This window comes from Bos grunniens, chromosome 6, assembly GCF_055505025.1.
Source record: "Bos grunniens cultivar Pamir isolate PY7600 chromosome 6, Bosgru_T2T1.0, whole genome shotgun sequence".
Lineage (NCBI taxonomy): Eukaryota > Metazoa > Chordata > Mammalia > Artiodactyla > Bovidae > Bos > Bos grunniens.
The window spans coordinates 8,879,403-8,894,578 of NC_141170.1; the positions used below are offsets into that span (position 1 = coordinate 8,879,403).

The following is a 15,176-nucleotide window of genomic DNA, read 5'->3' on the forward strand; positions in this document are numbered from 1 at the left end:
GAATCCTTTTGTATAGTCTGCCAAGCAGCAAAATAGTTACTTTAAAAAAAAAAGTCCAACAAACAGGCTAGGAAATTACTTTTGAAGTAATTATATTGAAATGGGTATGAGAAGGGAGCTTCTTGTCCCGTTCAACTTCTCCATAGGAAGAGAACTCTGGAGATTTGGAAGAGTTATCTAAAGCAAGTTCTAAGATAGACAGCACTGCTTCAAGGGCCATGGAAGAAAAAGGTGAGTAAGACATCTCCTCAGTTAAACTGTTTTGAAAGAGACTAATCCTTCAAAGCAGTCAGCACCTCTCTCACCAGGCTTCGCCAGCTGAAACTGTGGTTTGCTGGTCTTTCTTCCCTCCATATAGCACAGTGGTCGTGCTGAGTATAACAGGGCTTGGAGATTGTTTTTAGTCAAGGTCCTGTTCTACACTAAGTGTGCTGCTTATTGGTTAACCAGACTCTGGCTTATGAACTTTAGTGTGTCCACCTGAGAACGGAGTCTGTGTGCATGCGGGTGACTTAGGTCACCTTGGTGGGTGTCCTGGCGCTGAGGCTGAGTGTGGCCCCGGCAGTGAACGAGCTCTGCTCTTTCTGCAGACGAATCCAGCAGCAGTGAAGCTGCCGGTGAAAAGACAGAGCAGAATGACGATGACACCGTAAAATCTCAGGTAGAGATGTTTTTCATATTTATTTGTTCAGGTTTTTTCAAGTACTGAAAACAGAGTGCATCAGTGTGCTCTTACCCAGAGTTGTTCTTAAATGCTTGTGAAGTAGCTCTTTTTTTAGTACCGCGGACAGCATTTCACGCAGAGCACTTTATCAGTGTCATTTTGATGTATTTTGTCCTCAGTGTCTTCATCTTCTCCCAACATTTGTATGAGACCTCCTTCTGTCAGCCCCATGGGTTCAGCCCAGATCTGTACCTCAGTGTCCATGTCCCTTCCTGACCGGGAAGCTTCGCACAGCCAAGCCAGGCTCCAGCTCAGCGCAGAGAACGGGGCTGCCGAGCCCTGGGGTCCCACGGGATGAAACGGGAGCAGCGGCAGGCTGTGCGGAGCGCCGGCCGCGGGTGCCAGCCAGGACCCAGCCTGACGGGGCGAGGTCAGGGACTCCTGAGAGGCTGCAGGAGAGGCAGACCTCCAGTTCTGCCACTCCAGGCCCCTCGGGATTTGCAGAGGACGCAGTGACCTGAGGTGCAGGCCCATAAATCAGGGGAGACAAGCTGTGCCCCAGCCAGATCCTCTAGATAGCCGTCGCCAAGTTTGCCTGTCTTGATACAGCTTTTTAATAGTTATGTTTGTCCTCACTGGCCTCCTTTATGTTTTGTAAGGGATGGCATTTGATCACAAGTGACTAGGAATAAATGCACACGAAGTGGACGCGCATGTTTATTACAAGAGTAAAAGCCGTCATTGAGCACTCCCAGTACCTCATTATCTCATAGTCCTCAGGGCTCTGTGAATTCAAACCGCAGTTACAGGTGTTTCTCCGGTGAGGCGACTGCACTGAGAAAAATGAACCACTGAGCCCCAGGTCACGTGTTTTCTTAAGAGACAGAGCTGGGATTTGAACCCTCTTGGGAGGGAACTCTAAATTCCATTTTGAGAAAGCAACCTATTTGTGTAATAGATGATAGAACTTTTTTATTCCCTTTTTTTTCCCCCCTTTCCCCCTTAGGAAGATCAGCCAGTAATTATTAAAAGGAAAAGAGGAAGACCTCGTAAACACCCTGTAGAAACATCATTAAAAACAAGTAGGTATTGGTGTGCTTTCAGTTCACACACAAGATATTTTCAAACTGATTTTCTAAGTGGGATTTCTATTTCCTGTTTTTCAGAAGATGACTGCAAAACAGATGCTGGCCTTGTCACTGTAAGTAACTGCGAAAGATGAGAACTCTTCAACTGGCTGTTCTTGACCTGAAAGAGTACACTGCAATATTAGTATTTTCAACTAGCTTTTTTTTTTTAAATATTTGAAAAGCTTTAAAGAAACTTTTTAAAATAAAACCTCAAATAACCATTCAGATAGTATTTTAATTAGTAATAACGTCATATAAACATAATTATATTCATTGTAATTTAGTTTGACTCTATCCTCACCTGTCACATCAGCTGTATAAAAATTATCTAGGGACTTATTTTCTTGTCATCCTTGATTAAAACATAGAAAATACCTGTTTTATGTGATTTTTAGATAACAGCTTCTTTATGGAACCCTCCAAAGTGTCTGTCTTACTACTTTGAATGGAGTTCCTTTTTTATTAGAATGGACACTAATTTCAGTGCAGGAAAGTTTGTAGTAATACTTGATCTTTTTTACCGTTCTTTATCTTTGACCCTGAAGTATGTACCCAACAAAATTATTGCACCAAGACTTCAATGCATGAGTTTCAGTGATAGCATTATTAAGAGAACAGACATGTCTTCACTGACGACTTGCTCCCAGATGCTGTGACACGGGGCCAGTCACATGACCCTCTCCAGATTCCCATTTCCCTGGATATGAAGAAATCATTACCTCACTAGAATTCTTACAAGACAGCTAAACCAAAGAGCCACATATAAAGGTGTGAGTGCCTTTACCAGCACACAGAAGATGGTTTGCCGGTTTGGGGGATGTTAACAGCAGCCCTCTGTCACCTCCAGTGCTCACAGCAGCAGTAGCATGACGGGAAGAGGCGTGTGGCAGCCCTAATCCTTGTGGAAAGACCCGTGAGTTCAGATTCGTAGCCATCCATGTTTGAAAGTGAAAAGTGAAAGTGAAGTCGCTCAGTTGTGTTTGACTTTTTGCGACCCTGTGGACTGTAGCCCTCCAGGCTCCTCCATGGGATTCTCCAGGCAAAAATACTGGAGTGGGTTGCCATTTCCTTCTCCAGGGATCTTCCCGACCCAGGGATCGAACCCAGGTCTCCCGCATTGTAGGCAGAGAGGCTTTAACCTCTGAGCCACCAGGGAAGCCGTATCCATATTTTCTGGGTGTATTTAATCCACTTCAGGAAGTAGATTACAGATATTCTATCTACATAATAAACAGAGGTCCTGAACCTTCTTCACATTGTTGATTGACTTCCTGTGTGATGATGACAAACCAGTGACTTCTCTTTTTTCCTTGTTTAAACTTAGGTAGAACAGTCTCCACCTGGCGGCAAGCTGAAAGTCATGCAAACGGGTGTGTGCCTGAAAGCATTGCTCTGTGTGTGACCTAAGGAAGGGGGCGGCCCGGGGGGAACCGCAGGCTGGGGAGGGTTTAGGATGTCCTTGTTTCTCAATGAAGTGAGTGGCTTCCTTGGTAAAAGCAGCTGCCCTTGTAGCCATGAGAGATTCTAGTAGCTGGTTTTTCCTGTGATCTGAGTCATTCTTGTCTTTGTCAGTCCAGGAAGCCTCAAAGAGGAGGGGGGCGGCATGGCCACGTCCAGACCCTACTTTCCTGGACTTGTTTAAGGGAAAAACAGATGAACCTGGGGACTGAGAGCTCTTATCAGGAAGATAAGATTTCAGCCCAAGAGCCTGTTGTTTTCAGCAGAAGAATTTTGAAAGCAGCTGGTACTGCTTACAGAGCTAGGATGCAAGAGATAATAAAGTTGCTTCGATGAGGTATTTTTGTCCTCAGTCCAGAGAGAAAAAAATATTCCAAAATGTTGATAATGATTAGCTCTGTGCTGTGCTTAGTCGCTCAGTCATGTCTGACTGTTTGTGACCCCATGAACTGTAGCCTGCCAGGCTCCTCTCTCCATGGGGATTCTCCAGGCAAGAATACTGGAGTGGGCTGCCAGGCCTTCCTCCAGGGGATCTTCCCAACCCAGGGATTGAACCCAGGTCTCCCACATTGCAGGCAGATTCTTTACCGTCTGAGCCACCTTGGTGAGATAATAGGAAGATTTCATGTTTTCACTAGTGCCTACATTTTCCAGAATTTTTACCATGTGTATATTTTAATTTCATGGTTTAAATTTTTCTTTTTACATACAAGCAGAAAGAGACATTGGTGGACTTTAAGTGTTGATTAGGGAAAAAAAAAAGAATGACAGCTATTTTGGATCAAATAAATAGCATGGTGATATCATGAAATATATATTCTGATCAGCAAGATAAGAGCAAATGTGTAATTTGAGAATTTTTCACATTTAGCTATGTGTGGGATCTTATGATCATACTTTACTTTTTCTTATCTCTTTGAAAGTTAAGGTTTTCTTTTTAACAAAAAAAAAAGAATGTTTTGTTTTTAACCATCTTTTTATCCATAATTGTATTTTTAAATCCGCACAAGGAGAAATCTCCATAAGTTAAATGCCCTTTAAAGACTCTATTTTAAGCTGCGTGATTGTTTTAATGCTGTTGCTCAGCAGTAGTTTTCTGAATCTGGGTACAATGACCAGTTTAAGACTAGATTCTTCTTTGTGGGCCTTTTTCTGGGTTTTTAACTCTGGCATCGTTTGTATAGTGAACTTTCAGAAATGGCAGCTATACAGTCTTCGTTACTGATAAGTTCGCCTCTGAGCTGTTGAGTTGTCTAATCAACATGTTCATAATTTTGGCGTCTAAGTGCATTGAAATAAATTTCACTTTTCTTACCAGATACATTCTCAGAAAATGGTAACGTCTACAGGAAACCAATACATAAAGAATAGGTATACAGAACCTAAGATAGACTTATCCAGTATACTTTTCTAGATCCCATCATGGAAGTGTATGGTCCTAAGAATCCAGTCCCCACCCCACGTGCTGCTTGCGGAACTCTGAGCAAAGCACCTGCCAACCTGCTCAGGCCTCGTTTTCCTCCCTGTCAAACGGCGCCTGTGCTCTGTGTTGTTGTTCAGTCCCTACCTCACGTCTGACTCTGCAGCCCCACGTACTGCAGCACTCCAAGCTTCCCGTCTCAAGGTCATGTCCATTGTGTTAGTGACAACATCCAACCGTCTCATCCTCTGTGGTCCCCTTCTCCTCCTGCCCTCAATCCTTCCCAGCATCAGGGTCTTTTCAAATGAGTCAGCTCTTCACATCAGGTGGCCAAAGGATTGGAGTTTCAGCCTCAGTATCAGTCCTTCTAATGAATATTCAGGGTTGATTTCCTTTAGGATGGACTGGTTGGATCTCCTTGCAGTCCAAGGGACTCTCAAGAGTCTTCTCCAACACCACAATTCAAAAGCATCAATTCTTCGGCCCTCAGCCTTCTTAATGGTCCAACTTACATCTGTACATGACTCTGGAAAAACTATTTAGAGAGCTGTGTTACGATTTGAGTGAAGTCTGTAATCCTGAACTGCAGCTCCTGCTATGTCGGGGGCTCCCTGGATACCCTCTTCCTCCTCCCTTTCCAGATTCAGATATTTGAGCTGAAAGAGAGAGACCATGAAGGCGTTCTAACCCAACTCCTTCTCACTGATAAAAAACCAAGGCTCTAGGAATTTAAGTAATTGGCCCAGATCACATAGCTTATTCACGCCAGGTCTGAGATGCAAACCTGGGTGTCCTGACTTCGATTCTGATGTGTTCTCTGCTTAGGTTTTCCATCTCAATCTTTGTTTGGCTGATACAAAAAAGCAATGATGAATTGTGTAACGATACCTTAATTAGCACTAATTAGGTACATTCACAGACAACAAACTGTTGAAATTTAATTTGACACTAATAAACTATTAATGTAGAAATCTTTCTTTTCTTAAAGATGAAACCAATAAAGAAACACCTAACCTTCAAGAGCGAAGTGGAAGCAACGTAAGTGTTAATTTTCTGATCAAGACATGTCCTATAGAAATAAAACTTAGTAAATGCTCAAGTGACCATCCTTTCCACTTTAACTTTATTTCTTCTAGGATGATAGTGAAGAAAAATCTGTGGCAAATGTGCGTCGGAGAGGAAGAAAGCCCAAGCGTTCGCTCACTCTGTCAGATGATGCTGGTATGTTACTGGCAAGGTCTTACATGTCAGAGTCACCTTTTTAAGACTTTTTCTTTGGATGAGGAAAAATCCAGTGGGGTCCAGCTAGTATTAATGCTACATAAATATGTGTGAAATGGCTGTAATCCCGTGTCAGAAATGGCACATTCCAGATGCTTTTCTGAGCACATGTGAATTTTTCGCAAATGCTGGCTGTGAACCGCCTAAGTAAACTATCCCAAATGTGTTTGAGATTAAGTTAAACAGTTGTGAATTGCAAGTGCTGAAACAAAAAGGAAGTGGAAAACCACTTCTTCTGCCTCCAAGTCCCTAATATCCTTTGTTCTAAACTCTGCGACTCTGTCCTCTGGAAGTGTCTTTGGGAATTGTACAGTCCAGATGTTTCCCTTCTGTCTGAACAGAATCCTCAGAGCCAGAGCGCAAACGTCAGAAATCAGTTTCTGAAGCGACTGAGGACAAGAAAGACCAGGAGTCTGAGGAGGAGGAGGAGGAGGACGAGGACGAGGAGCCATCCGGAGCCACCACAAGGTCCAGCACCAGATCAGAGGCTCAGAGGTAATGGGGCCACGAGGAGCTTCCAGAACCTTCCCCCAGCTCTCCATCAGACCACAGCGAGGGCTCCATCTCTTTGCCTCACTCGTGCCACAGAGTGAGCCCTCTCCTTGCACAAAACGCAAGCCCCAGCAGAGAGAGAGCACGTGTTCCCAGCCCTCTGACATCTCAGTTCCCCCCCGGGGAAACCCGTTCTCCATCTTAAACCATTTTCCAGGAGCCCTTTAGAATCATTGCCAGGCTTCGATGCCTGTTTTGTGGAACCTATTCGGTTCCTTTATGAATACTTATCAAGTACAGTTAGATCTCAGAGGCCTGCTGAGCACGGTCGGTGGAAACGGACGCATACAGCATGATCCGCGTGCGCAGCGTGCTTAGCTGCAGTGAGGGAGAAGGCTCGGACCCGTCCCCATCGTCGGTGCCCCTCCCAGCACCATGTCATGGGTCCGTCACAGGAGACCATCCGAGTGCCCCATTCTCCACGCACATGGCTGGGGATGTCCTACGCTTCCCACGGGGCATGCTCCCAAGCCCTCACGTAGCCGGAAGCCTCTGGAGAAAAGAAGGCCGGGCTCACGTGAGTCTGGGGAGTGCCCGTGAGTTCCCTCTCCTTCTGAGCCAGTGTCCACTGTAACGCACTAGTCGTGGTCCTGAGGAAGGAAGCCTGTCCAACTTTGTCAGTTTTACTTTGCCAGCCCCCTCCCTGTGTCATTATACCTGGTAGCATCAATCAGGGTACCTTTCCTACAGCACAGTTTGAGAAATGTGTTATCACTTTATAGTTTTGTAACTTCTGAAGCATGAATATTTTCCATCTTTAATGTGATTCACAAGCTGTTAATCTTAGTATCATCTTCTATAATTTCATTATCCAAGATTAGAAAGTTGAGGAATATTAATTTCAAGAGTATCACTTATTAACATCTGTCACTGCAGTATAGTAGTTCTGATGTGTTTATTTATTTGCCTGCCTTTTTTTAAATTTAATTGGAGGCTAATTACTTTATTGTAGTGGTTTTTGCCATACATTGACACTTACGTGTTTATGTAAAGATTTAAAATCAGCCAATTTCTAATTTCTCTAAAATTGGACATCATTAGCTATCTGTGCCCTGGTCAGATTTTTAGAGCCAAAAGACGTTAGGAGCTCACAGGGCTAAAGGTAAGGTTTTCCAGGTAGGGCAGCTTGGATGACTAGAAATCAGAAAACCAAGATAACCTGCTGACTGAGAAGTGCAGCTCACCATGCACCGAGAGGGTGGGGGCACGTCTAGATGCCGACCCCCAGCACCACCGTGCCCTCCTGTGCATCACGGGGAGATCACCCAGTGGAGTAGGGCCCGACGCGGGCCGCCAAGGCACCTTCCAGTGAGCATCTGCAGTAGCTGAGACGTGTGCCTTTTCAAATCCATTCTTCAAAAGTAAATTATGTTATGGTTCTGTGATCACCCGGATTATCGATACTTCTCCTCCGTGCACTGCAGCAGCCTGTGGTCTCCACGTGGGCTCTTCTCACCTCAGATGCCTCGGCGCCAGTGCTTTGGCTCTAGGGCTATGGCGCCTGTGTCATCTCCCAGGTTCTCAGGGTCGCCTGGGGTCTCTATGGGCCCATCAGGGTCTCGATCACGGTGCCCCAGCTGCTCTGGAAGAGTCTTTCTGCTTCTGCGTGTTACCTTGGGTGGGAAAGATTTTCTTCCGTGTGCAGTGGGCACTGGCCTCCCCATAGCTTCTGCTCTCAGAGCCTCCTGTACAGCTTTCGCTTAAACACCGGAGGGCAGCTTCCCGGTCTCCTCTTGCACTGGGCCCCCTCGTCCTCCTGTTTGTTCTCATCAGTTTATCTATTGATTATTCTCTTTAAGAAGCAAATGTAGACTCCAGGTGTGCGCTGACGGATCCAGAAGAGGACTGTCCGCCTTGTTTCCTAGAGACCAAGCTCAGCCTGCATCCAGCTTGCTGGGCTCCCCCAGCCTGGGCTGCACAGCAGCTCAGCGCATCCCTTGTCCTGTGAGGCACCCCTTCTTTCACCTGCTGCCTGTGCGGGCCCCACTGCTTAGACCCGGTCACCGGGCCTTCACACTGTGCTTTCATCCATCTGGTCCACCTTCTGCCCTGGTGAGCACTTTGGGATCTCACTTTATCAGCCAGTATGTTTTCTGTTGATCACAGGTTCATCTTTCTCTCAGTCATGGTCAAGTATCCACATGGTAAAAGCAGAGCTGGAGTCAGGGAAGCAGAGTTAGTCTTGGTGACATGAAGTTCTGCTCATCAGCCAAGACCCAGAGAACCAGGCATTTTCCTACTTTTTGTCCCCACCTCTGCCCTGCCCACGAGGAGCCTCACCCTTTCTAGTCTCAGGGGCTGGGGCATTCAGTGCTGCCATCGCCCAGGGTTTCTGTCAGCTGTTTCAGAAAGAAGCATGGAGAGCTGTCTATACACGCAGCATCCAAACTTGGGAGCCCAGGAGTAGTTTCTACTAGATATCACCAAAACTTAGCAAAAGAAAAATTATCTGCCAGTGAAGAAGTTAGTAAATTTCCCCCCATTAGGAAGGAAAGTCCCTGCTGACACTTGAAGTCATCTCTAGCCCCCTGAAGCTTTTTGTGGTGCACTGATACTTTCTCCCTAAGTTTAAGAGTCTTGCCGCACAGCTATCTTTGGGGGTCCTCGGCTTGCCAAGTGGAAACCTACTCTAGACAGAGCGGGAAGGACTCCCAGAGGGAGCCTCAGTCCTCCCTGCCTCACAGCACTCCTGCACTGGCTTTATCCTGTGCTCCTTGCCATCAGCTCCTGCCCCCCAGGACCAAAGGCACGCCTTGTTTCTCCCCAGCTGGGCACAGCGCCGGGTGCTGGATTAAAGCAGTGCAGCGTGGTTGAGTGGGTTACAGCCCAGAGCCAGCTCTCTTTTGCACAGACCACTGGAGAGACGATGAGGTAGCAGAAGGGCACCCGCCTGAGGTACAGCCGTGGGCCAGCGGGCACCTTCATGCCGCCCGAGTCACCTTCCCGCATCCTGCAGTTTGTGCCAGTTTTTCCTTGAGGAGCACCCTCGCCACCAGCCCCCCCATCACCAGATCCTTCCGTCCTGCACACACACGCCCTGCCTGCTTCCGCCCGGCCACATCCCCGTCCTCTGCCCTTCCGGCCCAGTGTGTGTGGTGTGCAGTGGCATGTGCCATTGCTTTGGGGGTGTTCATTTTGTCTTCCTCCCTGGTCTGTAAGCTTCTTCCTTGAGGTCAGGGACTTGACTTACCTTCCGTACATGATAGCATCAAAAAATAAGACTTCCCAATATACAATGGCTGTTTAGGTACGTCGAATCACATTAGGTCTTCACAGCATACGCGTGTGTGTGTGTGTGCACGCACACTATTATTCCCCCATGATAGAAAGGGAAGCAAACTGGAGTGCCAGGCACCTTTCACGTGGATTCTCTCCCATTATTCCTCAGTAAATAAAACATAGTATTTATCTTTATTGTGTATTTGAGGAGAAGAATCTCACAAAGGTCTGGTTCATTATTTCTCAAACTCAAGTGTGCAGGCCAGTCACAGAGGCTCTTGCTGAGACGCAGGCTCCACTTCTGTAGTGTTGGGGCAAGGCCTGAGAGTCTGCATTGCTGATGAGCTCCCAGGTGCTGCCAGGGCTTCTGGGCACAGGCCACCCTCTGGGCGGGAAGAGAGGGCCTGCCTGGCTGACCTCACGCCCCTGGGCAGAAGCCGCTGCGCCAAGCTTCTGTTCTCCACTGCATGGCGTCAGCACTGTGCTGGCAACACACCCACTCCTGGGTAAACAGCTGGTCACTCTGGCTGGTGGCTCTCCCCAGACACGGCTTGAAATGGGATATTGACAAGCAACTGCTTGAACTGCATGGTATACAACAGTACCTGACTCAACTTTATCTGAGTCAGTTTGAGCGTATTTACCTCTGCTGTCAAAGGAACAGTGAGCAGACAGGTCTTCACATCAGTGAAGTCCCATTTCTCCATCTCCTGTCATTTTAGTTATCCAAGCATCTTCATTCTTTGGTATAACATTTATTGCTCGTGTACACAGATCGGGCTTTGTACTAGGCCTTGGAGAGAGGAAAATGAATAACCTCCGCAGCTGCCCTGGAGAAACATCCTGTCTTAACTGGGAGGACGTGTGTGTAGCTGGTTTTCAAACTCTCTTTACAGCAGGCGGCTCACAGGAAGATTGTCTTTTGCAATACTGCCTCCGTCACTGAAACAAAATTTTCATGCCCAAACTGAATAGACATGACATCAATGGTATTTTCTATTGTGTTCTATTAATACTTTGTTTTAAAATAAAGGCTGTAACCTGTAATTTGAAAAACCCTAGTGGACAAACAAACAACCAGAAGTGTACTGGTGGAGACAGAAAGTGCTGTCTGCGGGTTCCCAAAGGGCAGGTTGCTCTGTGATGAGAAAGAGTTCCCAGAAGGAATTGTTCTTGAACTGAGGCTCCAGAATGAAGTTTGCTAGATAGGAGGTGTGGGGTATTTTTAAAAATTGCGTGTGTGCTCAGTTGCTTCAGTCGTGTCCGACTCTTTGTGACCCCATGGACTGTAGCCCGCCAGGCTCCTCTGTCCGTGGGGATTCTCCAGGCAGGAATACTGGAGTGGATTGCCATGCCCTTCTTCAGGGGATCTTCCCGACCCAGGGATCGAACCTGTGTCTACTGTGTCTCCTGCCCTGCAGGTGGATTCTTTACTACTGAGTCATGGGGAAGCCAAAAAAAATTACCTGCCCAAGCAGACAATGTGAAAGAACACTGTGCGTTAGGAAACAAGGCTGCTTTGTCAGGGCTGCAGTCCAGGAGGGCATCCCGGGCAGGTGGTAAGGGACTCTGTTGGGCTCCGGATGGTTCTGTGCTGAAGGCATCAGAGATCCTGAGGATGGAGATAAACGAGATCGTGACGTGGACGTGATTAACTTGACATTTCCGACAAGTCATTCTGCAGGCAGGACAGAGAACAGCCTGGGCTGGGCTGCTAGCCGGGAGACGGGATGGAGAGCTCTTCTTGAGTTCCCACACCCTCTCTAAGACTGCCAGCTCTCCTCTGGGAGCATCCTGCGAGCACCGGTGTTCGTGTGCTCAGATCATGCCATCCTGCTGTGTTCATAATTGTTTCACGTGGGACTGGCTGTTGATGTCTCTTCTGTATAGATACCAGAACTAGGTGCTCGAGAAGAAAGTGGACTTGACCTGGGTCAGCACCCACCCAGAACCTCAGCTGGGGCTTCCTGACTCCTCCTCATGGCCTGTTAGGAGTGAGGCTGTCGGTAGACAGCAGTCAGCGCAGGCTCTTCCAGGGTCCCCTTTTCCCGTGTAGCCCTTATCCAGCTTTCCTCTTCTTGGCTCTCAAGTTCAAAAACCTTCCAGTGTTTGAAGATCTCCCAAATAATTTGAAGCAGGTCCTTTTCGTCGAGTCTTAATCACAGCCTTGACCTCTGTTTCCTGCAGATCAAAGGCACAGCTCTCCCCTTCTGCCAAGCGCAAAAGAGAAGCCAGCCCCCCCGGGGCACGCACCAGAGGCCAGCAGAGGGTGGAGGAGATCCTGGTGAAGAAGGCAAAGCGGTAACGGGGCCGCGGCCACCCCGGCCGGTCCCCAGGGGCCACGGGGCCGAGGAGAGGGGCGCGCCTCGGGGCCACGGGCCGCAGCATTTAACCGGGGGAAGGCCGTGCATGTGTGCCAAGTACCTAGGTGTTACGTTCTAAGCAGCTTTATAAACTGTTGTTCATAGAGGTATTATGTACATTAATTTCAGATAAAGGAAAATAAGTTTACTTTGTATCTGAACTCAAAACAAAGTAGTTGTATATTTTAACATTCGAAATTGGGATTTCCGGATGTGACACGTCACTCATGTAAACCCTTCCAGCCCATCAGACACCAGGCTGCCCACTGGTAATCTGTGTACAGTATATAAACATGTAAAAATAGGTTGTATTTTACTCTATGTATGATGCTAATCAATGAACACTTTATTTATTTTACAGAGAAAACTTATCTGTGAACTTTACTATATATCTGTTTATTTTATTTTATTATTATTGTTTTTTTAATAAAAAAAAAGGGGGGTTTTAAATGCTATGCAGTCATCAGTAGAGATGTTTTAGGACTCTGCCTCCCCCGTAAATATCTGAATCTCATCTGGCAGGAAATACAGACGCTTCTCGCATGTATCCGAGTAAAGTAGGTTAGCTCAAGAAAGGGTCTCCATTGCTTTTCCTTTCACAGTTGTGACTGTTTTTTAAGAATGTAACTCGTTTGTAGGTGATGCTCGAATCTGTGACTTTACTACCAGCCCCTCCGGCGTCGGGGGTTCTGGGTCCGTCACCGCAGCAGAAACCCCCCTGTCGGTACCCATGTCTCTCTGTGTTACTGCACATTCTTCCCACAGTGTCTTTTTCAGTGAAGAGAAACGCATTGAAGATTAGGTCACCCCTGTCTGTTGAGCTTCAGGATTATATGTTGTTTTATACACAGTTATTTCAAGATAGAACCTGGCTTTATTGCCAGATTCTTTTTTAAACATGTTTTAACTCCCATATGAGCAAACTGTCCAACTTAAGTTTTTCATAAAATTAAACTTTTCTTAAGATCAAATTTGTCTCTAGCAATGATGTGATGAGTTGCCAAATAATTGAGATTATTTTAAAGTGTTTTGTTCATATTCTTGTTTTATAATTAAAATTTACATTCAATGTGTGTGAATTTTTTTTTGACTCTTAATGTAAGGTGGATATTTCTGTCATTTTACATTGTTTCTTACTGAGATTTTATATATAAATTATAAAATGTTTCCCAAAACTTGAGTGTTAAGATTTTTTTTTTCCCGATTTTAAAATGTCTCCCTGTGAAAGCTGTTTCATCTCTTTAAATAATTGGTCTTATTTATTCCATTTTCACATTCAGACTTGAGTTGGCGATGGCCTCTCTCAGTAGAGTTAATGTTATATCTGGAAGGGGCTTCAGAGACAAGGAACATGATATGTTTGAATTTAACCAAAGCTCAAAATTCTAAAGTGATCTGTCTTAAAGTTAGTTAAGGGTAAGAAGCCAGACCAGGTTGCAAGACTCCATACTCCTAGGTGAACCATCTTGGCACTCGATGGTCCTAGGTTGGTTCACCAGAATTGCTTATCCAAGGTGTTCTCCACATGTTACTCAGTTTAGGACCGCCCGCCCTGGGCACAGCCTTACCAGACGGCATAGCTGGGGTGTAAGGGGGTGCAGCTGTTTTACCAAAGCTGAAAGCAAACATCAGCGCTGCATAAGGACTTGTCTGCTGGAGAACTCAGCTGGGCCGCTTCAGCCCCAGCAGTTCCGCAGCCCGTGTAGGGGAGCGGTCACCCTGAGAGGCACTAGAGATACACGCAAGTGGTTCTTGGCATCGTGATGTTTGGCAGCACTGGTCCACATTTGTAGAAAGGAGGAGGTCTGAAGTGCCGAGTGTCCTGCAAGACACAGGACAGCCCCCGACCCCACAGCCCGAGATGCCAGGGGCTGCCCCCTGAGCGCCCCCTGAGAAGCACAGCACACCACTGCAAACTCACGTTTCCCTGGTCTCAGCTTAGTGACGACCACCATGCCTCCCTGCTCCTCCATAAAGAACGTGAACAGTGGCCCATCTGAGGAGCTGACATGAGGCTGGGCCCATCCGGCGAGGCGTCCCGAAGGGGCAGTGTGTCCCAGAGTGAAAGTGACGTGGCCAATTCCCCTGCAGCGGAAGCTGGGCCTTGCCACCCTGCTTCAGGCCTCCTTCCTTGGGGTGATTCTGCTAGACCGCCATCACATGGACCCCTTCGAGACTAGACACTACCAGCTCTGGCGTGCCAAGGCCACCCATTAGAAACCGCCATCTGGTGATCTCGCGGTGACAGCCAAGCTGGGACAGCCCTCCTGTCTTCTAACCCCAGGTCTGGGTTCTTTTCTGCCAAGCCCCACGGGAGGGAAGACAGGTCTTCCTACCTCCACAGCAGCTCACTGACAGACGGTCAGACCATGAGACAGTGGAGGTTTCCCAGACAACACGCTGATAAAACCTACCTGATCTAAGATGGGGTGGGAGCTGATTCCAGCCCAGTAATGTTTTGTGTGTGTGTGTTTTACTTTCTTTTTCTTTTCATGCACCACACACCATGTGGGTTTTTAGTTCCCCAACCAGGGATTGAACCAACCCATGCCCCCTGCATTGGAAGCACAAAATCAACCACTGGATCACCAGGGAGTTCCCCTCAATCGTTTGATTTTCATTTGTTTTTTATGCCCTGTTCATCCCACATGCAAGAGCATCTTATATTTCCTAAACTGCTGCCGAGCTATTTGTGTGCAGCCAAATCAAGAACTTTTGACCGTACCCTAACAGAGGCATTTTTCTCGGGGGAAGGAGATGGTTGTGTAGGCAGCGTCTTCCCACTGGGCCCCCTGGGCGGGAAGATCCGCTTCTGTGCTGCTCCTCGCCCAGCACTGGGGCCACAAGTGTGAGCCAGAACTCCAAGGGTGGCCAGACATGCAGCACACAACTGTGGGGCACTGGGCTGCTGTCCCGCCCCGCAGGACATGTTCGATCAAGGGGACCCAAGGGTTTTCACTTCCCCAGGGTGGGAGCTCCAATGCGGGGGAGCTACTGCTAACCCCATGGGGATAATTTACGCCACCTCTTTCAGCAGGTTGTAATCTGTATATCTGCAGTTCAATACAGCAGCTACAGCCCCTAACACA

At 47.2% G+C, this 15,176-nt stretch overlaps 1 protein-coding gene across 3 annotated transcripts in view; it reads left to right on the forward strand.

Moving 5' to 3' along the window:
• Nucleotides 1-13,262, forward strand: part of BOD1L1 (biorientation of chromosomes in cell division 1 like 1) — a 53,405-nt gene extending 40,143 nt beyond the window's left edge. For 2 of the 3 annotated variants that reach the window (XM_086407483.1, XM_086407484.1), the window contains exons 18-26: nt 147-231; nt 591-661; nt 1,671-1,746; nt 1,831-1,865; nt 3,119-3,164; nt 5,661-5,710; nt 5,809-5,893; nt 6,295-6,448; nt 11,912-13,262. In XM_086407483.1, coding sequence (XP_086263609.1) covers nt 147-231; nt 591-661; nt 1,671-1,746; nt 1,831-1,865; nt 3,119-3,164; nt 5,661-5,710; nt 5,809-5,893; nt 6,295-6,448; nt 11,912-12,029 — 720 coding nt within the window. In that variant the 3' untranslated portion in view covers nt 12,030-13,262. Of the gene's footprint in view, nt 1-146; nt 232-590; nt 662-1,670; nt 1,747-1,830; nt 1,866-3,118; nt 3,165-5,660; nt 5,711-5,808; nt 5,894-6,294; nt 6,449-8,853; nt 8,991-11,907 lie in introns of all 3 variants that reach the window. The other variant, XM_086407485.1, reaches the window with a different exon arrangement.
• Nucleotides 13,263-15,176: the final 1,914 nt, after the last annotated feature.